The sequence below is a fragment of the Callorhinus ursinus genome, unplaced genomic scaffold (genome assembly GCF_003265705.2).
Source record: "Callorhinus ursinus isolate GAN/ISIS: 27379988/994484 unplaced genomic scaffold, GSC_fseal_2.0 scaffold50, whole genome shotgun sequence".
Taxonomy (NCBI): Eukaryota; Metazoa; Chordata; class Mammalia; order Carnivora; family Otariidae; genus Callorhinus; species Callorhinus ursinus.
The window spans coordinates 8,184,695-8,207,538 of NW_027397112.1; the positions used below are offsets into that span (position 1 = coordinate 8,184,695).

The window sequence follows — 22,844 nt, forward strand, 5'->3', positions numbered from 1 at the left end:
AAAAGCAATGGGGTTTGCATTGGGAGATCACTTTCTGCAAGGGCAGCCTGCGTGGTTTGCGGTCAATAGGGTGCATTAGGGGACAGAAGCAGGAGAATCATGCCTGGTTTCCTCTTGGCCCGAGCCTCCCAATGGCCATCAGTATCCTGGATGCCTGACTGATGCAGGTCAAGTAGCAGCCCCTGTGAGTCTGTCAAGGTTTCCTATCAAAGCTTGTAATGTTCTGGAAGGAGCCCTGCATGGGAGTCAAGAAACCCGAGCACCAGTCACAACACCTACCTCTCTCTGTTACAGAGAAGTGGCTAATTCAGTTTCTGTCCTGAAAAGCTTAAACATCTTTTATTCTAAGATTCTTCCTGTTCTGTGCTATTTTGTGCAATTATAACTTGGTTTTCTCCTTGGGAGCAGTGACCAAGCCTTCTTCAAAGTAACCTCTGCCAGTCTCTGCACTTAAGAGAAGCTCAGCTCCTTCTGTGCTTCTCTCTGCTTATGCAGGTAGAACAGTATTCACAGGCCGTGAAGAGCACACCAGCTTGTCCTGCTCACTTGTGCTTTACGTACAGATTTCATGTAATCCTCACGGGTGCCATCTGAATTAGGCTACATTCATGTATTCAGTCAATGAACATTTGTTACAACTCTGATTGTCTTGTGTTTGTACTCAAGTAGACCAGGCAGTTAACAGATACAGTGATAGGAGGAAGGTAATAGAGAACAGAGCCTAGGTGATCAGAGAGGATTCCAGGGAGAAGTGTCACCTTTGCCATGACGTGGGGGATGACTAGCCAGACCGAAGGTGGGCCATGCCATGGTGGGGAGGTAGGAGCCTGGGCCTCAAAGTCAGGTAGACTTGGCTTAAGTCCTGGATTTGCCACTCTCTGGGCCACTTTTTTTTTTTTTAAACCCCTCTTTAGGCAAATCACTTAACCTCTCTCACCATTTTGCTCACTTAGAAAATTTTAGGTAATTGGCAGAAGTAGCTAATGCACCTGAAGTGCCTGGATCATAATATGAGCTCAGATGTCAGCTATTATTACAAATATTAATATCTTAAAAATCTTACGGGTAAGATTTGTTCCTTTTACTGTATATGCAAATTGTACCTCAGTAAAGTACTGTTAGCATGGAGAAATTCATCACGGCTGGAGCAGAGGGTAAGGTGGGGATGGGGGAGGCATGAAGCTGGGCAATAAGCCATGTTAGACTTTCTCACTGGCAAGAAGACCAAGGGTCTAAGGATAAGCATCATCCAACTTGGCAGTTAGCAAGTGGCGAAGCCAGGATTGGAACATAGGCGTGTCAGACTAAGCAGTTCTGCTAATGTTTGTGGGTGGGTTGCAGTGTTTTGACCAGCAGTCTGTCATGTATGGTTAAGGGTCGGGCCTCACTAAAGCTAACAAATGATTGTCCACAATAGACATGCAGTTGAAATCCTGATTCGTGGGTTGTATCTATTTGTTGGCAGCCATGGGCTTTAGCCTCTGGTAGCTCCTGAACACAAAGAAAAGAAAATGGTAGAGTAGGAAGCAGGCAATGTGAAGATAAAAGGAAGGAGAAGCCTCAGGGCCCTTTGTGTTGTAATGCAGCCACTGGTGATTCTGAGGAGTGTGGGGAGGAGGAAGCTCAAGCCAGCCTTGAACCAGAAGAAGGGAGGTTGGAACCCTGTGGACCTTTCCTGAGGAAAGGCATCTCCTAGATTCTCTTCCTAGGCCTACCCCTGCCTCTCACCAGTGTCCTCTCGTGGGGCAGGTGTGGTGTTTTGTTCCCGAACTGTGTAGGACTTGAAACTCTCTTTTCTCCTCCACATACCTCTAAATCAGGTTGTTCTAATATTTCTGCAATTTGGTGAGTGGTAGAGGTAACCTGCTTGTTATCTGCCAGAGCAGTCAGCAAAGGATGACCATATATCATCTTGGAACTGTGGCCATGTTGGGGTGTCACAGGCTGCAGCCCAGCAAAAACTCCAGAGGGCTGGCTCTCTGGCTTGGGTAGGAGCTCAGGCTGCTGGGTCGAGAGCAAATCCCTGAAGCACTGGAAGTGGTTGCTCTTGTTAACCAGATACAGGGAGTTTACCAGGAATAGTAACCATGCAGCAGTTTGTTAGACTAGTACGAAGTGATGGCTCTTCACCAGGTGATCCTGTAAACAGATGAGCTGAAGCAGTCAGTACTTGTGTCCTAACACGTGTGCCTGTGTGTCTTGTCTTCTTTTCTACTAAAAAACAGAGGAATAAGCTAAAAGCTTAATGTTTGTCTGCAAATTGAGCATCTTTTAATGACCTTATAGAACTATAAGAGTTTTCAAAAACTTTAGCCTTTTACTTAGATTACTTTTATTCCTTAGTTTTTAAGATTGCATGTTAGCTTTTTTTTTTAAGTATGTATATATTTTTAGTAATCTCTACACCCAACATGGGGCTTGAACTCATGACCCTGAGATCAAGAGTTGCATGCTCTTCTGACTAAGCCAGCCAGGACCCCACCTGTTAGCTTTTTAAAGTGGTTTTGAATTTCTGAGATTGAATGTTGCATCTGAAGATTACTTACATTATCTTCTCTCATGTAATTTGGTAAAGCAGCTAGTAAAACACAGCATAAAACTGCATGTGTTGTAAGTATCAGCGAGAAGGGCGCCTGGCTGGCTCAGTTGGTAGAGCATATGACTCTTGATCTCAGGGTCAAGAGTTCGAGCCCCATGTTGGGTATAGAGATTACTTAATATAAAATAAAATTTAGAATCCTGGAAGTGTCAGCTAGAGAGGAGGATTTTGATCATTCTGCTTGAGCCAGGTGTCTAGGTTCGAAAAGCCAGAACCTACGAATTGGATGTGTGGTAATACAGTAGCCACTGGCCACATAGGGCCATTGAGCCCTTGAAATGCAGCTAGTTCAAACTGAGATGTGCTCTAAGTATGAAATATGTGCTGGATTTTGAGGAATTAGTACAAAACAAGGAATGTAAATATAATTAATAATTGTTAATGTTATATGTTGAAATGATAATATTTGGATATACAGTTGACCACTGAACAATGTGGGGGTTAGGGGCACTGACCCCCTGTGCAGTTGAAAATCCTTGTATAACTTTTGACTCCCCCAAAACTTAACTACTAATAGCCTGTTTTTGACCAGGAAGCCTTACCAATAACAGTCGATTAACACATATTTGGACAATATATGTATTGTATACCATTTCTTAAAATAAGCTAAAGAAAATCGTAAGGAAGAGAAAGTACATTTATAGTAGTATACTGTATTAATTGAAAAAAAATCTGCATTTAAGTGAACCTGCACAGTTCAAACCCATGTTGTTCAAGGGTCGACTGTATTGAGTTAAATAAAATACATTGTTAAAATTAATTTTACCTTTTTTCTTTTTATTATGGCTACTAGACAATTTAAAATTATGTATTTTCATGATGCATATTTATGGTTCATATTATAGTTCCATTGGACAGTGCTTCCTTGGACAATTCTGCGGTTTCTGACTTACTAGGAAAGGCAAAATGAAAGCAATTGGAGAGAAACAACCTTTTATTCCCAAATGCCTCTTATTCGTAAATCAGTTAACCTGTACAGTCTCAGGAGTTTCAAAAGGGGAAAATCTTTACAGCTCACATTACTCTATTTCTCAGAGACTGTCCTGTTATTTGAGAATAACTTCATAATATGCTTATCTTTTTTTTTTTTTTTCAGCCTTTCTGGTCTGGTGATGATGACAACTGTAATGCAGGGTATTTTGTCCAAAATTCCAGTATCATGTTAATTCTATTGACTTTTTTACATGTCCACTATAATTTTACATAGCCAGAAACAAATGAAAAATCTTTTATATGGAGATATTGTAGAAATGTTTGACTTACATCAAATTATGATTATCAAAACTCAAGAATCAGTGATAAAAGGTTTAACATTTCAGCTAAGATGTAATTATGGATCCCACAGAGGGTATCACACATGCCATGTATCCTCAAATAGCCTCTATTCTAGGCAGGAGATGTACACTCAGAGTGAAATAATTCAAGAAGAGCAATCCCTAGTGGGGACTGTATGGCTAAACAGCTCATAAATGACACTGATAGAAGTTTCTATTTTAATCTCATTGTCATTCCCTGGCCCTAAGAAATTCTTAAGCACCAGCCCTTCCATCCCTCCCTCCACAGATTCTTCTTGGTTTTAGTAGCTCTGCAAGTAAATACAACCTGGCCTTTGAGCATGGCTCTGAAGCAGGCCAGAAAAATCACATCTGCTTCAAATTCTTTATTAATCTAGTTGCCTTTAGAACTTTAGGCCTAGTAAACCTATTTAGGTAAGAAAGTATTTTCTGCAACCAAATTGGATAAAAAGAAAACTGTGGATTATATGCCAGGAGATCTTTAGCAAAAATGTTGTTTGAAACATTTTAGGCAAACATTGTTTAAAAAGACAAATGTATTTATAGAAAATGCATATTTTTTATAGTGTTCATGGAACATTCACCAGATACACCATATTCTGGGCCATAAAAACTTAACGAAGGTAAAAGAACTGAAATTATAAAAAGCATGTTTTCTGACCGTCATGAAGTTAAACTAAAAATCAGTAACAGAGAGATATCTGGGAAATTCCCACACATTTGGAAATTAAACATACTTCTCATTAGCCTGTGAGTCCAAAGATAATCACAGGGAAGAGGAGAAAATATTTTAATCAAATGAAAATACAACATATCACAAATTGCAGCTGATGCAGTGTTTAGAGGGAAATTAATAACATTAAGTGCTTATTTTAGAAGTACAAATTACCAATATTAGGACTAAATAGACTCCACAGACTTAAAAAGCGTAATAGGGAAATACTACAAACAACATTATGCCCAGAGGTTGGGCAACTTAAATGAAATAGACAAATTCTTTATAAGACAGAAACTACCAAAGCTCATTCAAGAAGAAATAGCCTAATTTCCAGTAGAAATTAAAGAAATTGAATTCATAGTTAAAAACCTTTCTACAAAGAAAACTGCAGGCCCAGATGGCTTCCTTGGCAAATTTACCAAGCCTTTAAGGAAGAAATATTTTACACAAACTCTTCCAGAAAATAGAAGGAACACTTCCCAACTCATTTTATGAGGCTAGCTAATATTGAAAGATATTGCAAGAAAACTATAGACCAATTTACCTTATGAACTTAGGGTGACAAATGAACAAAGTATTAGCAAGCCAAATTCTGTAATGTATAAAAAGGATAATAATAGTACTGTGCTGTTAAACTGGCTCTCTGGATCAAGAGGAAGTCCTCTTTGTACCGTTCACTGATTTCCATTGTATAAAAACTCCCACAAACAAAACAAAACAAAACCCTCCCACCATGGCTAATTGTAAGCTACCAATGTGAGGTCACTGACAGCAGAGTCAGGAAGAGATGTGTAGAATTAGCTCTCCTGAGCTGGTGTGACCCAACTTCAGCACATCATGACCAATACATAATCTTCCCAAGAATGCAAGACTGGTTCAACGTTCAAAAATCCATGAATATACTTCACCATAATAACAGACTAAGGAAAAAGACAAAAAACTATGAACCAAAGAATGTCCTTAGTTCTAAACTTAGCAAAATAAACCTACCCAAACTGATGCTCTGACTGTACAGTCCACTTCAGGCCCCACAGTCTCTTTGTTGCTTGTCCACCTTTTCATTTCATTGCTCTGATCATTGCAACATCTAGATTACACCCTCTTTCTGTGACCACTTGCTTGCCCATTCAAATGACATTTTTAATAGAAGCAGCGATGCATTAGGAGGTGGGAGAGCTACTCCTAACTCATGCAAAACAAAAACAAAAACCTACTAAGATATATAAAACTATATAATTGTCTCATAAATTTCACACACACACCCCATGGCGAAGTATGTTTGTCTGTTTTTACTTACATTATGTAAGTAAAAACATTACTTACATTCAGGGTACTCTTTGTGACGACCTTTTAATGGTTACTCCAGCAGGGTTGTCACATGGTAAAATGAAGACCTAATTCTCTACTGATTTGGGAGCATCCTTGAGTCAAAAATCCTGTCATTTTTTAAATCTTTGTATCGACTCCTGACACATTACTTGGCACATACACTCAGTGCATGTTTTGATGAATGGATAAATAAATAGAATTCTAAGGATTCCTCATTTGCAGAGGCTCTCAGGTCAAGACTTAAGTGTGAGACTCAAGTACTCACTGTGGAAATGGCCATTCTTTGAGAAGAATGACATTCCCAATTGCATTGTGATTTTTAGTACTTCTCTGCTCAATTCAAAAACATTTATAAAATGAGGGAGTAGAGGGGCACCTGGGTGGCCCCTTAGTTGGGTAAGCATCTGACTCTTGATTTCTGCTCAGGTCATGATCTCAGGGTCGTGAGATTGAGCTCTGCATTGGTCTCCTCATTCAGTGGGGAGTCTGCTTGAGATTCTCCCTTTCCCTCTCCTGCCCCCCCCACCATGTGCACATGCTTTTTCTCTCCCTCAAATAAATAAATCTTAAAAAAAGAAGAAAATGAGGGGCATGGAAGAGAATCAATTAAGATTCCCTAGAGAACTTTTTTTAAAAAGATCTGGGCCACTGTATCATCTGAAAAAGGACTGTGGGGCAGGTAGAGGATTAAATGATGAATATTGATCATCGCTATGAGTAGCTTTACCATAATTTTATGTTAGGCTTTTGTACACTGCCCATACACTTTAATATGTGTGCTCTTTTTGAAGATCAATGTATAAGTAAGTACATTTATGTTGTTGGGGGGGCTCCTGGAGCACAATTTTACTCATTTAAGTTACTATATATCTTTGGATTTTGACATACTGTTGATTATATCTATAATTCTTAATGCCTAATTTCTGATCATCTGTGTGATTTAAGTGATCTAGAAATGGCGTGGGAGTGGTAGGTCTCAGTTCTGGAATGATAGCATGAGTTAGTATGATCTGTGAAATTCCAAAGATGTTTTGCAGGTGAGCTGAGAGGAGGGTGAGTTTGGCCAATTTAAGAAGGCCAGACTGGGTAGGGTTATTCACCCCTAGAGGAGGTTAGGCTGAAAGACTTGCTCTATTTACATGAATAAAACTTCTCCGTTTCCTGATTTGCTTGTTATCTTTTAAAAAAAGAAAGAAAAGAACATTTTATTTAGAGAAATGGACATTATCATTATCCTCCCAAATCCAGATTTTTAGTTATCAGAAACATAGCAGATTATAGCTCCACACTGATTATCCTTGAAGCTTCGCACCTGTCTTAGCAACTCCTAGTCACCAATGAATTGATACTTGCATCACAGTCAGGTTTGGTTTCAGTGTCCCGTGTACCTCAGATCTTTGTTTTTGTATCGAATAAGATTTGTGTTTATTCTCATTTTACTAATGGAAGTTTTTCTCCATCAGGGATGGATGAATGAGATTTACAACTATGATCCAGAAACTTACCATGCAACTTTGACACATTCAGTCTTTGTCCGACTTGAGGGTGGGACCTTAAGACTTTCAAAGCCCAATAAAAATATATCCAGGAGGGCAAGCTACAATGAAACAAAGCCAGAGGTTACCTACATCAGCCAGAAAATCTACGACCTTTCAGACAGCAAGGTGAGCCTGGCTAATTTGAGAAACTAAAATGAAAGAAAAGCATTTGGAATCTTGGTTGTTGTACTGTGTTTTTCCCCCTCAAAAGGGTGTGCGTGTAGTTGTGTGTGTGTGTGTGTGTTTGTGTGTAATTTAGGGCACTACCTTTCATGCAAATCACCCAAGCATCTTTTTAAATGTAGATTCTATTTCAGCAGCTCTGAGTGGGGCCTAAGAGTCTGCATTTTTATGAGCTCCCAAGTGATGCTTTTGCTGCTGGTGGTCCATGGACCACACTTTGAGGGGCAAAGGCATAACACACTCATCTGACTTTGAGAGTTAACTCTTAACTTTTCAGTCCAACAAAAAGCTAAGTATAGTGGTGCTAGGGTAATAATGAATGAGGACTCTGTAAATGTGAAAATTATGGATATGCAAAATAATTCCATTTGATAAGTGTTATATACTGCTGTTGTTAAGAAATGTAAATTGTTGGTTATTTCAAAAAGCTATAGGTTTTCTGTTGTTATAACTCATGTGAGTGATCTTTAAATTTACCTCAAAGGACAGAAGTATTTAAAATAGTTTTTGTATAAATTTTCTCTTAACTTGAGACTGATAAACTTGAGCTTCCCATCTAGATCTAGTTTGATAAATTCCTTTTTTTTTTTTTTCAAATTTATGGTTGGTCCAAGGTCATGAAACTTAGTTGATGATAACCTGCTAAATAATTTTTGTGTCACTGTTACCTGAAAATTACAGATACTTAATCATGGAACACTACATCAAAAACTAATGATGTAATGTATGGTGATTAACATAACATAATAATAAAAAAAAAAAGAAAATTACAGATACTTGTAACTCTTGCCAAATTCTAAACATCTACTTCTGGAATGAGTTTGAAGAGTAACAAATCACTTCTAAAACTTAATCCCAGTTTCTATAGTCATGTTGTAGACAGGTGGTAATTTTACACTCATTGTTTTAGCAAAAAGGCTATAAAGTTTGCATTTGTGTTCTGCATAATATTAATGCACAGTGTGGCCAGTTCTTAATTTTGTATGTCAGTCATCATTTCCCTTTCCTGTAGATTTATCTTGTACCCAAAAGTTTGGCTCGAAAACGAATCTGGAATAAAAAATACCCCATTTGTATCGAGCTTGGTCGACAAGATGACTTTATGTCTAAGGCCCAGACTGATAAAGAGACTTCTGAAGAAAAGCCCCCAGCTGAGAGAGAGCTGGGAAGCGAGGACCCTAAGAAGCCACCCCATCCTCAGGAGGGAACACGATCTAGCCAGCGAGATCAGATACTCTATCTCTTTGGGAGAACTGGCCGAGACAAAGAGGAGTGGTTTAGGCGATTTATTCTGGCATCTAAACTGAAGTCGGAAAGCAAGAAGCCACCTGGTGTCTCTGGAAGTAAACCAGGTAATGACGTGTGTGCTGAATGCTTAAGTCGTTTTAAAGGGTCCATAGGAGAATGGAGAGAGATTCTCAGGTAGAAAGGAAGGAAACCCACCCTGAGCCGATGACCCTCTGCCACCTAAGGAGTGTTCTCAGGACTCACTTACCTTTCAGGCTGGTCATTGCAACCCTTTGCACCAGATCATTTAACCAGTGATGGGACAGCTTGCAGATGTATGATTTTTGCCTTTGTTGGTTCCTTAGGATTATATTTATTTGTATATACTGTGACTCTGAGAGAAGAAACATCAGGAGAACCCTGGTTGTGATAAGGAGGCGGGGAAGTCAGGGCAGCGTATCAGGCTAGTGTTCTCAGGCTCCCGGCCTTGAACACGCTTCTCCAAGCCTCAGATCACCAGAGAAATGCAGAGTCTATGGCCTCCCGACTCACATTTGTGCTGATAAATGAGCCTCTGCTCATTTCCTGTCCTGCCCCGTGTACCCCAGTTGGGCCCTCACTGAACCTCTCAGTGTCCTCCAGACAGCCTGGGCCCTGTCTTCACTTTTTGCATATGCTCCTCCCTCTACCTGGAATGTTCTTCCCCCACCTGCACCAGGAAAATGCCAACTATTTCTTCAAGAAGCAGCTGAGAGGACTCTTCCTGTAAAGTCGCTACTGGGGCTTTCTTGGGCAGAGGTAGTCACCTCCTCCTTTCTGCCCTGAAAGTCCTTCAGTCATGCTTCAGTTGCCATGGTTATTATAGAGAGCCATAATTTATGTGCCTAGGTGCCCAAATTCAAGGGCAGGGATTATGTCTCATTCTTCTTTTCATGTGGAATTGGCCCAGAGAAGGGCTTGATAAAAACCTTTGTTGAATGAAAGATGGCAGGTCTGGAATTGCCGTGTGCTGTGGGCGAACAGTTAGCTTGCGGCCCACTTGCCATTTGTCTCTGGGGCTGTGGCAGTTCCATATTTGACCCTCAGTGGTCACCAGGAAAAAAGAACAAGGTACTTAACCACATGGACTTCATGGCTTTCAGTTCCTCCGAATTGTTTTAGAGAAGAAGAAAAACCGTTCTAAAAAATGAGCTATTATTAGAGTGGGAGGTATTTCTCAGGATAGGAAATAGCCTTATAAATATTTTTTTAAACAATCATTTGTTAGCATGTTAGCTGCTTGTCAGCTTAGCCCAGGGCAGTCTATTCACTGTTGCGTTGACTTTGCAGTCATTTCCTTCCCGCACGTTAACAGCCCAGCCGGCCTCTCTTTGCTGCAGGGGTTTTGCCCTCATACAGCAGACACAACAGCCCCTCGGGGCACCTGACCCACAGCCGCAGCAGCAGCAAAGGCAGTGTGGAGGAGATTATGTCGCAGCCGAAGCAGAAGGAGCTGGTGGGCAGCGTGCGGCAGAAGATGCTTCTGGACTACAGCGTGTATATGGCCAGGTGTGTCCCCCAAGAAAACCGAAGCCCCCAAAGGAGCCCGGTGCAGAGTGCGGAGAGCAGCCCCACGACTGGGAAGAAGGTAAAGCTGGCTGCCCAGGCCGTGGCTTTTCTGCTTTTCTACTCAGACTCGTTTCTGCAAATGTAAGCACTTGGAGCGCTTCCTGTGTACCAGGCCCTGCCCTAGGCACTGGGGACACAGTAGTGAATGAGACAGATGCGGGCCTTGCCCTCAGGGAGCTTGTGCTCTTGTCAGGGAGGCAGCAAGAAACAGACAGCTGGTGGTGGCAAGAATTAAAATAAAGCCAAGGCTGGAAGTGGGGAGGGTGGAAAGTGGCCAGGCTGCTATTTTAGAGTGGTGGTCAAGGAGGGCCTCCTTGTGGAGGTGACGTTTGGGCAGAGACCTGACCACAGTGAGGAAGTGAGCTGTGGGATGTGTGTGGGAGGAGCTTCCCTGGTTCGGGGGACCGGCCCCGAAGCAGGGGTATGGTTGGAGTATTCAAGGAACCGTGGTGAGGTCGGTGAGGTGACGGTGAGCAGGGCACAGAGAGGCAGGGCCTCATGGGATCAGTTCTGAGGAAGATGGGAAGCCCTGGGAGGGTTTTGAGCAGGGAGTCATGTTGATCTATTTAAGTTTAAAAGTGGCTATCCGTGGAGAGTGGGCAGGAGGGGGAAGAGAGTGGGTGGGGGGCGCTTCTAGCTCTGGGGGATGAGGCTGTGATGAGGGATAGCAGCAGGTGCTGAGAACGGCTGTAGTTGGGATCTGTGTTTATAGGGGAGCGGCTGGATTTGCTGATGAATTAGGTGTGGGGCGTGAGAGAACCAGAGGGGCCAAAGATCCCTCCTAACCTTTGACCTGAGCAACTGGGCAATCAGTAGGGAAGTTCTCAGAATCGTTAGTAGTAGAGGTCTGATTCCTCAGTTACCTTTGTAGTCTCAAATTCTCAGACTCATTAGCGATGTCCAGTGCTTTTGAAGATTTGCCACAAGCATTCTTCCCACAGCGTAACAAGCTGGCCATTGACTCAAGATCATCTGCAGTGAGATACTGTAGTAGAATTCCTCTGATCCCTTCAACAGTCTTGCAGACGAGATGGGGTTCTCTCCATTTTAAAGTAGATGGAGAAACAGGTTCACATGAGCTAAGTAGCTTCATTTCACAGTTGCTAAGTGGTGGCGTGTACAAAACCAGATGACACTCCCAGGCCCTCAGCTGCCACCACGGCCGTGTTGGTGGCCGTTAGAAAGCTGTGCCGGCCTACAGCACTCACATCCTCAGCACCGCGCCCAGCCTGTGCACACACAGCCTGCTTTCCTCCCGTTCAGTAACCCACGAGGTGTTTGGCCTCTTACAGTGACCGTATCTCTGCTCTTAATGGGAAGCACTTGGTGACGCCTTCTTTGTGTTGTTAGCCAGTCATGGGTTTTGATTCATTCCGTTGATCCTCTCCAGTGGGGAAGAGACCCCCGAACCCTCATCCAGCCGACTTTGGCAGGCCAAAAAAGACCCTGTGCTCTGCTGGCCCCTCACCCACTGCCTCCACCCTCTGACCTGAGTTACCAACTGAGAGTGGGAAGTAGGCCTTCCTCTAGGCTGGAGTTGGGCAATACAAAACAATTCTAGGAATGTCCTGTTTACCACCCATGAATCCCCCTACCCCAAATTCCTTTTCTCCCTGGGTTGTCAACTGTCTGAACTCTCATCGGATTCAGGGAAATCAGGAGGAGCATTGTATACTAATGTAAGAAAATTACCCCATGAAATGCTTGCTTTTTAAAAGAGTTCCTTAAATTAAAAATACAAAAACAAAACCATGTTTTAGAGCATCGTTTCCTCAGTGTGCGTTGCATGTGTTTGTCGTGTCTTGTCATCGCTGGAGTCTCTGGAAGCCCCAGGAGGTGCTGGGAGGCCCTGATGGCCCACAACTGAGCCCCCTGACCCAGCATCCCTGTCACCCGGGGGGCTTCTCTAGTGCAACCGTCCTTTCTGAGTACTTGGCATTTACCTCTTTAAGCACCAAAACGTGTTTTTCCTCTTCTAAGTCTGATGAAAGTCTTCAAAAACCACACTGCATTTCCTGGCCCCCTTAGGCAGAGCAGGCAGGGATGATTTCATCTTGATAATTTAAGGGCTTAACAACAAACAGAAATTCAGGCTTGTCGTCATGCAGGCCTGCTTGAGGTCAGAAGCCTTTCACCGCCATCTGAGCCACCCCAGGCTGTTGATTCTGCAGTAGTTTTCTCTCGATTGTCAGTTGGCTGGTGTTGGTATATGGCCTTCTAGTTGCTTCTCCTTGAGTGCTTATCCCCATCTCCCACCCCTCACCCCTAATGCAACGATTCTAGTCTGTGTGGGCTAGGAAACCAGAAAGCCAGAATTGTGTGAACGGGATAACTGTCCTTGGAAAGGGGGCTTTGCAAGAAGGTGCATGGAGTCTAGTGCTGGGCTCCCACATCCCCTTGGCCTTCCTGAAGCACATGTGGGCCGTGTCCTGGCTCTCAGGGGTGGTCTGCTAGTTAAGACCATCTTGAATAAGGTATGGGCATGTGTTATAGTTAACTATTACTGTGTAACAGCCCTAGAAGTCGTGGCCTAAAACCATAACAGTTACTCATTTTGCTTACCAATTTGTAACTTGACCAGGCTTGGCAATGAAGGCTTCTCTCTACTCCATACAGCGTCAGCTGAGGAGGCCCCACTGGGGGCTGGAGGAGCTGCTCCCAAGATGCCTCACTCGCATGGCTGGCACATAGATGCTGGTTGTTGCCTGGGAGCTCACTTCTCCGTGTGGCCTGGGCTTCCTGCAGCTTGGTGACTGGGTTCCAAGGGCAAGTCTCCCTTGAGAAAGAGCCAGGTGGACACCATATCACCTTCTATGACCTTATCTCGGAAGTAAAATAACATCACGTCTATCATGCCCTATTGGAGCAGTCAGCACACCTTCCCAGGTTCAAGAAGGGGCAGAGATTGCACTTCTTGCTGAAGAAGTAGCAAATTCTTGGGAGAGCATGTGGGATGAGAAATATCGTGGCACTGTTTTTGGAAAGGAAGATCTGCTAGTTTCCTCTGCTACTTTGATTACTTTTAACGCTTTAAGGCAGTTCTTAACTAGTTTTATTTCTTATTAATTTTGCAGTTTGAGCGCACGAGGACCTTCTCTCTCCATTTTTAACTTGTTATGTTTGGTGCCTATGAAACATTAGCATGGTTCCAGAGATCAAAGCTGTACAAAGACCTACTCAGAACAGGGCCGTCTCCCCCACCCTGTTTCTTCTGTTCTTCCATGCTATTCCCACTCACCCCCCTGAAGTAAGCCAATCTCCTTAGTCTCTGGTTTATCCTTTCTGCCTTTATTTTCCCTTCTTAGTCGAAAGGTAGCATATTATGGATACCCTTTTGAACATTACTTTTCCACTTACTAGTACATTCTGGAAATCACTCCACATCAGTTCATAGATGTCTCTTCCTCCTCTTGTTTTTAAACAGCGCCAAGTACTTGTTCCATTGTACGAATGTTTCATAGTATATTCATTCCCTCTTTTATAAGGGCATATAGGTTTCCAGTATTTTGCAATTACAAACAATGCTGCAGTGAGTAATTTGTGTATTGTGTATTTTTGTGCTGTTCAGGGTGTATCTTCAAGGTGAAATCTTAGAAGTGAGATCGCTAGATCAGAAGGTAAATGCACATGTAGTTTTGTTAGGTATTACCACATTCCCCTCTATAAGGGTTGCACCAATGTTCACTCCCACCAGTAGTAAGAGTGCCTGTTTCCCCAAAGGCTCACCAAATGTGGACCCTTTGGATGTGGTCAGTAGTGTTCATCCTTCCTGCCAAAGACTGGGCCAGGTTATTTCTTAGGGTCCATATTGCCTCTGATATCATGAGTCCAAGAGAAACTCAAAGGGCTCAGAGATACAAATGAACCTTTGACATCTCTTCGGGTGACACTGTCACATCATCGTCAGTGTCGGCCACCAGCCAGAGCTTACCCAGAGGGAGCTTGGGACACAGCTCCAGCCTTTGCCTCAGCTTCTTCTCTCCCCACTCCCCCCCCCCCTGCTGCTGCCTCTTGTAGGCCATGGTCAGAGCATCTCTTCCCCTGAGGGCTCCACGTCTAATGGCATCTTCCACCCGCTGGGCCTCCTTTCTCACATGGCACCTAGTGCTAAACTAGGTTTGGGGGAGAATGAGGCCACTGGTTCACAGGAGCCAAACCCAGGATACAATTAGTAAATATAGACAAGGTTTGTGTTAAAAAGTGCTGAAATACTTTTGGTGTTTATTCTTACTTATAATAATTAAAAACATATTCAGGGGATTCTGCATATCGAAACCACTTTGGAGCTCAAAATTGGAATTATAAAATCACTATTTTGGAGGAAGGGCCTGGTTCTCTAGATGTTTAGTGGTTAGTGACCAGTCACTGAGCCCTGACTTGCCCTCATGACTGCTTTGTCCCATCGCCACAGACTGTGCGAGCCTCCGAATCTCCAAACCCCTGTGGTGTTGGTGCCATTTTCTCACTGTTCAGGCAACTTAACCTCTAGAATAGTTGTGAGACCATGAGGCTGGCTGAGGAGACTAGAGCTTTATTGTCTTGTCAAGGTAGTGTGCTTGGTTGGAGGAGATTTTAATAGTAATTCAGAAAATAAGAAAGAGACTCTCTTTTGAAACTAATAATACACTGTATGTTAATTGAATTTAAATAAAATATAATTTTTAAAAAAGGAAACTCTGTTTTTAAAAATGTCTAAAGGTGGCATAGTATTACCCCTGGTGTGGTTACCTCAGAAAGGGAGACTGCACAGGCTGCCTGCAGATTTGCTCAGGGGTGTAGTAGGCCCGGGAGGCTGCTAGTTCTGTGTGCCCCGAAGTGGCCTGCCTGGGAGAGAGGACCATGAGTGGGGCAGTGCTGTGCCTGTCCTCTAGGCAGGTGCAAGGCTCCAGTATTCAAATTGTGTCACACACTTCCACGCTCATTATCCAAGGAAGGTGCTAAACGTTCAGAGATAATGTAGGCTTCCCAGGTTTGGAGAGTTCTGTCTTCATTATTACTAGTTGTACTAATTATCTTGTTACCTATAAACTGGATCATGAGATATTACTCCCTGTTTGCAGTTATCAGGAGATGAGAACCCGAAAAAGCAAATAGGAATCAAATAGGAACCAGGAAATCTTAATTGGTGGAGTGGTTTTCCAAGGTTTCCCTTTCCTGCACAAAGTCACCTTTTCAGACATTTAAAAGTAGAATTGAAAAGTGCTCCTCATACAGTGAGTAAAAAATCTGAAGCCATAGAGCCAATTTAAACATAAATTTTAGAAAGGATCCAGAAAAGAGTGCCAAGACAATTCAAGGAATGGGGAAGGGGAGGGAAAGAATAGTCTTCAACAAATGGTGCTGGAACAGCCGGTATCCACATGGCAAAAGAATGAAGTTGGACTCCTACCTCACACCATACACAAAAATTAACTCAAAAGGATCATAGACCTCAATGTAAGAGCTAAAACTATAAAAGTCTTAGAAGAAAACATAGGAGTCAATCTCTGTGGTTTGGGGTTAGGTAAAGCTTTCTTAGATAAGACACCCAAAAGTACATGCAACCAAAAAAAAAGATAAACTAGATTTCATCAAAATTAAAAACTTTTGTGCTACAAACAATACCATTAAGATAGTAAAAAGACAACCCACAAAATGGGAAAATATCTGCAAATCATATATCTGATATTCTAGTACCTAGAATAAACAAAGGATTCTTAAAACTGAATAATAAAAAGGTAAATGACCCAATTAAGAAATGGGCAAAGGGGAGTACCTGGGTGGCTCAGTCAGTTAAGCGTCTGCCTTTAGCTCTGGTCATGATCCCAGGGTCCTGGAATCAAGCCCTTCATTGGGCGCCCTGCTCAGCAGGGAGCCTGCTTCTCTTCCTGCTGCTCCCCCTGCTTGTGCGCTCACTCGCTCTCTCTCTCTGTCAAATAAATAAAATCTTTTTCTTAATTTTTTTTTAAAGATTTTATTTATTTGACAGAGAGAGACACAGCGAGAGATGGAACACAAGCAGGGGGAACGGGAGAGGGAGAAGCAGGCTCCCCGCAGAGCAGGGAGCCTGATGCGGGGCTTGATCCCAGGAGCCTGGGATCATGACCTGAGCCGAAGGCAGACGCTTAACGACTGAGCTACCCAGGTGCCCCAATAAATAAAATCTTAAAAAAAAAAAAAGAAATGGACAAAGGATTTGAATAGACATTTCTCCAAAGAAGACATATAGATGGCCCATGAGCCTAGAAAAGATACTCAGTCGTTAGTCATCCAGGAAATGCGAATCAAAACCATAATGAGATACCACCTCACAACCACTAGGATGGCTAGAAAGAAAAAGATAGTAGCAAGTATTAGTGAGGATGTGGAGAAAGTGGAACCACTGTATGTTGGTGGTGGGAATGTAGAATGATGCAGCTGCTGAGGAAAACAGTTTGCTTGTTCCTCAGAGTAAACGTACAGCCGTACAATCCAGCAGTTCCACCTCTAGGTATATATCCAAGAGAAATGGAAACCTGTGTGTGCACAAAAACTTGTACACAAATGTTCATGGTGCCATTATTCACAATAATCAAAAGTGGAAGCAACTGAAACTTCCATCATGAGTGGATAAAGTATGGTAGATGCACACAAGAGAATGTTACTCTGCAATAAAAAGGAATAGTGTGCCAATACCTGCTACAGCATGGGTAAATCTTGAGAACATTATGCTTATGAGAGAAGTCAGTCACAAAAGAATACATATTGTATGATTCCATTTATATGGACTGTCCAGAATTAGGTGAATTCCCTGAGAGAATTGCCTGGGGCTGGTGCGGGGGCTGAGGGTGGGGGGGATGGGGCTTGTGGGGACGGTGGTGGCAGGGATGGAGTTGGGGAAGAGTGGCAAGTAACTGCTAAGGGAAACAGGGTTTCTTTGGGGGATAATTAAAATGTTCTAAAGTTGATGGTGGTGATGGCTTCCCAACTCTGTGAATATGCTAAAAACCATAGATTGTACTCTTTATTTTTTTTTTAAGATTTTATTTATTTATTTGAGAGAGAGAGAATGAGAGATAGCACGAGAGGGAAGAGGGTCAGAGGGAGAAGCAGACTCTCTGCTGAGCAGGGAGCCCGATGTGGGACTTGATCCCGGGACTCCAGGATCATGACCTGAGCCGAAGGCAGTCGCTTAACCAACTGAGCCACCCAGGCGTCCCAGATTGTACTCTTTAAATGGGTGAATTGTGTGTTATGTGAACTATATTTCCATAAAGCTGTAAAAAAAAAAAGATACAAAACCATGTTAATTTGATCCAATTTTATTTTTTTTTAAGTTCTGTATCCTAAAAAGTTATATACATTGAAAAAAGACTGATAGTAAATAGAGGAAAAATGTTTTAAATAATTATATTTGTGGGGCGCCTGGGTGGCTTAGTTGGTTCAGTTACTGCCTTCGGCTCAGGTCATGATCCCAGGGTTTTGGGATTAAGCCCCACATCGGGCTCCCTGCTCAGCGGGGAGTCTGCTTCTCCCTCACCCTCTGCCTGCCGCTCTGCCTACTTGTGCTCTCTTTCTATTTCTCTGTCAAATAAATAAATAAAATCTTAAAAAAAAAAAGCCAGGGGGGGCTTTAAAAAAAAAAAAAGAAAGAAGAAATAAATAATTTGGATAGGGGGATTATGGGTGTTTTCTGCAATAAATATGTACTGTTTTTATAATTGGGGAAACATCTAACAGACCTGGGGGAAGGGTCTTCCATTGTGCCTTCTCCTGGACCCAGTGGTCCTTTGTGGAACCCTGGTGGCACTAGATTGTGTGTGACCAAACCTTAGGAGCAGAGGTACTGAGCTCTCTTTGGAACAAAAATAGGTGGGCTGGCCTTGGCCTCCCAGCCATTTGTTACAGGAAAGATTACACCAAAAAATTAAGTAAATTTGTACTTTCCTCTGGAGGTTAGCTTTTAATAAACTATATCCCAAGAGCTACTCAGATAGTCATAGCCTCCTTCAGCTTCGGACCTTTCTTCAGAAGTCATTTTGAGAAAGGTACCCTATCTAAATGTACCTGTATAGTTGAAATGGTGAAATGAATATTCTTCTCACATTCCTTCCTGCGGGCAAATGGCAATGTTAGGAAACGTATGCATATTTATTCTTCAAGCTCTTAAATTTTTATGACATTCATTGGAAGTGAGTTCTTTCTAGTAGCCCAGTGAATCCAGATTTTGTTCGTAAAGCTGCTTTGATGCATTGTCAGTGTTCTGCTGCTCTTGGATTTTTCTTTGTTCCCAATGAGTCTGTGGAGAGAAGCCTGTAGAAGGAACTGTTGAAAAGAAAAGACAAGCTGCTTGTCAGTTATTTCAGAAATGTGTTTCCACATCATATGCCTTTGACTTGGACATACATTGTGAAATAGCCTTTGTTTCTTGCCATTTTGTGTTAAACCTGTTTGCTCTATCTAGGGCTGTAAAGAAAGGTTAATAGAGGGTAGACTTCCCCACTCGAGAAGGGAAAGTGACCGATTCTCTTGTGTCACCTACAAATCTAAGCAAGACATGCACTGCCTTGTGTGGGCACAGCTTGGCACTGCCGAAATACCTGGGGGAGGAGGGCATTGTCCTTGGTGCGTGTTTACTCGGAAGTCTGTGTAGATAATCTGATATGACTCAAAGACCGTAACCTCAGAAACACTGGACCAGATTCCCTTGGGGGGTGGGGCACAGATGTTCAGGCAGAGAGAAAAGTGACTCTAAGAAACATGTACCACCTGTGGTATGACTCAAATACCCAGTGGTCCCAGACATCTTGCATCCAGGACCTGGAGGTAGAAGTGTCTTGGTGAGGGGCACCCGGCTATCTTCATCGGGGGAGCGTGCAACTCTTGATCTCAGGGTTGTGACTTTGAGCTGCACATTGGGTATAGAGATTGCTTAAAAATAAAATCTTAAAAATATGTATATATTACAGCACTAGGAAGTACAGAGGTGCTGTGTAGCCATTGAAACGAATGAGGTAGAGAGCCATGTCTTCTCAAATGGAATGACCAACGTGCATTTTTTAAACCAGAGTTTAATTTTTTTTAAATGAGACTCCCCAACATTCTTAAGGGAGACCTGTGAAAACACTCAAATTTGAAGGACTCCTAGAACATAAAATATTTCCCCTTACACCCGATAACATTAGATTGAAAAACACAGGCAAACTCCCAGACCCCCAAAGAGAGAGACAGCGCATGCTCTGACAACACTAGTGGACCGCTGGGTGCTGGGCAGTCCAGTAGGCCCTGCACAAGCTCAGTGACCAGTTCAGACCCCCAAACTCCAGGCTTCAGAAAAATCACACGCAGGTACGTGCCATAGACCTTTGGGGGTACTCACAAGTTATCAAATCTCCAAGGGTTGAATCCAGGAGCACTAGGCCACCTGGGTACAGTCCCCCTGGCCTGGGCACACAGGTCGCGCTGGCGTGAGCAAACACATACAACGCGTGGATATGACAAGGGTGTCTGATGTGTATTATGGCTGCAGGTGGCCTGGGAGGGCAGGGCAGATGCATTTGTACAAACCACAGAGGGAAGAGAAAAGGTAAACAATTCACTGATTTCTGGTTTTCTAGTTTTTTTTGGTCCTTGCTTTCCAAGGCTAATTGTTTCTGTAAGGCTGTAGTCTAATTAGAGACCTCAGCGTAAGGAAATGTCTGTCACAGCAGGTGCCAGTCCCACCACCTTCCTCCCTCAGGACAGAGCAGGTGGAGATCAGGGAGAAGGAGGCTGTGAGTCAGGCTGTGCTGATAAACCAGGGGCCTCAGGCAGGATACTACATGGTTCCAAGTCCCGTTTCCTCCGCCCTAAAATAGAAGTCAAGGTTCCGTCTTTCTGGGGTATCGTAAGACGTAAATGAGCACCCTGAGAAGCAGTCTTATCGCAGGGCCTGGCGCAGGGTCTGCGGCCACAGCAGTGACAACAGGTGGTGGTCAGCAAGTGTTACCCGCGCTGCCGGGTGCCTCGCCACACCCTCAGCGGCGGTCACTGCCCGCTTCTGTCTCCTGCTTCACCCTGCCAGGCCCTCCCCGGGCAAGAGTCCATTGTCTGACAAGTAGCCTGGGAAATCGGAGACTAACTCAGGTTTGCTCTTGTCTTACCTTGCACACTGGCCGTGCTAGATGTTTGAGACAGATTGTACCTGGCGGAGTGGAGGCCCAGGGGATGTCACTGGGCTGAGATTGGGGAGAACAGCTGTAGGAATTTTCACAGAATTCCTGAGAACGGGCTCCCTCTAATCCGAGCCTGCGGTTCTCAACCTTACCTGTTCATTACATCAGTGACGGAGCTTCGGGAAGTTGTGATACCCACCCAGATTAGTATCTGGGCATAGGGCCCAGGCACTAGTATTTGTAAGCACCCCCCTGCCCCTCACCCAGGAGGGCTGTGAGTTCCCAGCTCCTGTAAGAGTCCTGGGCACGGGAGGCTTTGGGGCTGCCTCGGGAGGACCAGCCCGACGGTTACGTGTCCAGGGAGCCCCAGTTAGTTGGAAGAAAGGTAGGCAGACATTTGATCAGAGGTGCCATTAAGCTGAAGTGGGCACCGAGCTCATTTGGGACGCAGGGCAATCTGGTTGAGCTAATTGTATGAAAGACTAGCTCGTTCACAGGAGACTGGCGAGAAAAGAAAATAGACAAAGAGGAGTTTTTAATCTGTGATGGTGGCTTTTGTTTCTCCCTTTTTCTATTCACTGACATAACATGAGACTTGTAATTTGTAGAGAAGAAACACAACTCCCGTGGCCGCCCATCTCTGGGGAGGGACCTTCAGTGACTTTGGAAAAATAAGCACCTGTCTTGTTCCCCAGTTGCTTTCCAGCTAATTTTGGTTCCCTTTCTTTTGCCAGTTGCCAGAGGCTCCGCCCTCCGAGGAGGAAGAACAGGAAGCCTGGGTGAACGCCTTGCTCGGAAGAATGTTTTGGGACTTCTTAGGAGAGAAATATTGGTCTGATCTGGTGTCTAAGAAAATCCAAATGAAACTCAGCAAAATAAAGGTATCGTTTTCCACACAAGAGGCTTCCAGTTCCTCACATTTCTTAATTTGGAAGTTTTGTATCGTTATATCCTAAGTGAAAAATAACTTGGTTTAAAGCATCACATGAGAACAGCAACCTGTCTGAGCTGTGACCTTGGCCATATGAGTCACTGTACCTGGGGACTTAGTGAATGTTCCTGTTTACTTTTTCCTTTGTGTTGCCCTCATTGTTATCCATTCTAGGTGATAATCGAGAATTTGGTTTGGGAAAATGTGAGCTTTTGTAGCTGGTTTGTCATGTAGACCTCTAGTATCTTGAAATTAGTAAGGAACTTAAGTTGTACTTCAGGAGCCCACCCAGCCTCACGGTCTGGGGGCTGCACCATCTCTGCTGAGGAAAGTGCCAGACTCCAGACCTCTTTCCCAAGTCGTGCTCCCTCTCAAAGCCGGGAAAGTTAGCATTGCACTCTAAATGTGTCTGGGCCTGACCTTTACTTCTGGCCAGATGGTATTTTATTTTGGGCTCTCTCTTTGCTGAAAAACAGCAGTCCTGGTGCTGATCAAGGCCCACTTGGAAGTAAGTTTAAACTGCATAAATATTCCTCACCATTGCCACTAAATGACTCATTTAGCACCACCTCCGCCAACCCAGAGACATCAGTTAGGTTAGGCAGAAGTAAGTTTTTGACCCAGGGAAGACCCAGGCGAGGAAGGGTCCCTTTGGTCCCCAAATGAAGTTCCTCAGTCAGCAGCTTAAATCTGTGGATCTTTCTGGGTCATAGATACCTTTGACACACAGAAACGAATGAATCCTTTCCCTAGAAAAATGCACAGTGATGGCAGAATTTTGCCCATGACTTCAGAGGGTTCAAGGACTCCAGGTTAGGTGAGCTAAGGTAAAATTACATTAGAAGGAAAATGTGGGCATGGAGGAGCTTCGATGTGACTTTTGTCATTCCTTTGGATGACAAACCAAGCCTCTTAGGGCTCAGTCGAGCTCTGGCATACTCTCTGCCGGCTGCAGGCCGGTGTCATCTCTTTCCTAACGCCTGTTGAGGAGGAGAGCCACTGTCTGAGCTGGAAGAGAGGATGTCGAGGCAGAATTTGGGGCAAGGATTTGGGAGGGCTCAGTTGACATGAGTCAGTGTGTTGTTTTTCAGGTAGATTGAGGGTTGAATCCACTCTGCTAGCCAGGTCCAAGGTGGGGAGCAGGAAGCGGCAGTGACCCTCCCATGTTCACAAACAATCAGCCAAGCTGGGGCTCACTCCACCGCCTCCCCCTTTCTGGAAAATGATGGAGAGCTTGCTGAGTTCCTGGTCAAGACACAGAAGTGGGGCTGGCACTCCGCGGGCCCTTCCCTGAGCAGGAGAGC

The 22,844-nt window shown here is 43.7% G+C and overlaps 1 protein-coding gene across 5 annotated transcripts in view; it reads left to right on the forward strand.

Annotated features, from left to right (window-relative positions):
• TEX2 (testis expressed 2) overlaps positions 1-22,844 on the forward strand; it is a 102,282-nt gene that overhangs the window by 54,634 nt on the left and 24,804 nt on the right. For all 5 annotated transcript variants that reach the window (XM_073883258.1, XM_025890143.2, XM_025890139.2 and 2 more), the window contains exons 3-6: positions 7,405-7,605; positions 8,675-9,014; positions 10,269-10,516; positions 21,344-21,490. In XM_073883258.1, the coding sequence (XP_073739359.1) occupies positions 7,405-7,605; positions 8,675-9,014; positions 10,269-10,516; positions 21,344-21,490 (936 nt within the window). The remainder of the gene's footprint in view (positions 1-7,404; positions 7,606-8,674; positions 9,015-10,268; positions 10,517-21,343; positions 21,491-22,844) is intronic.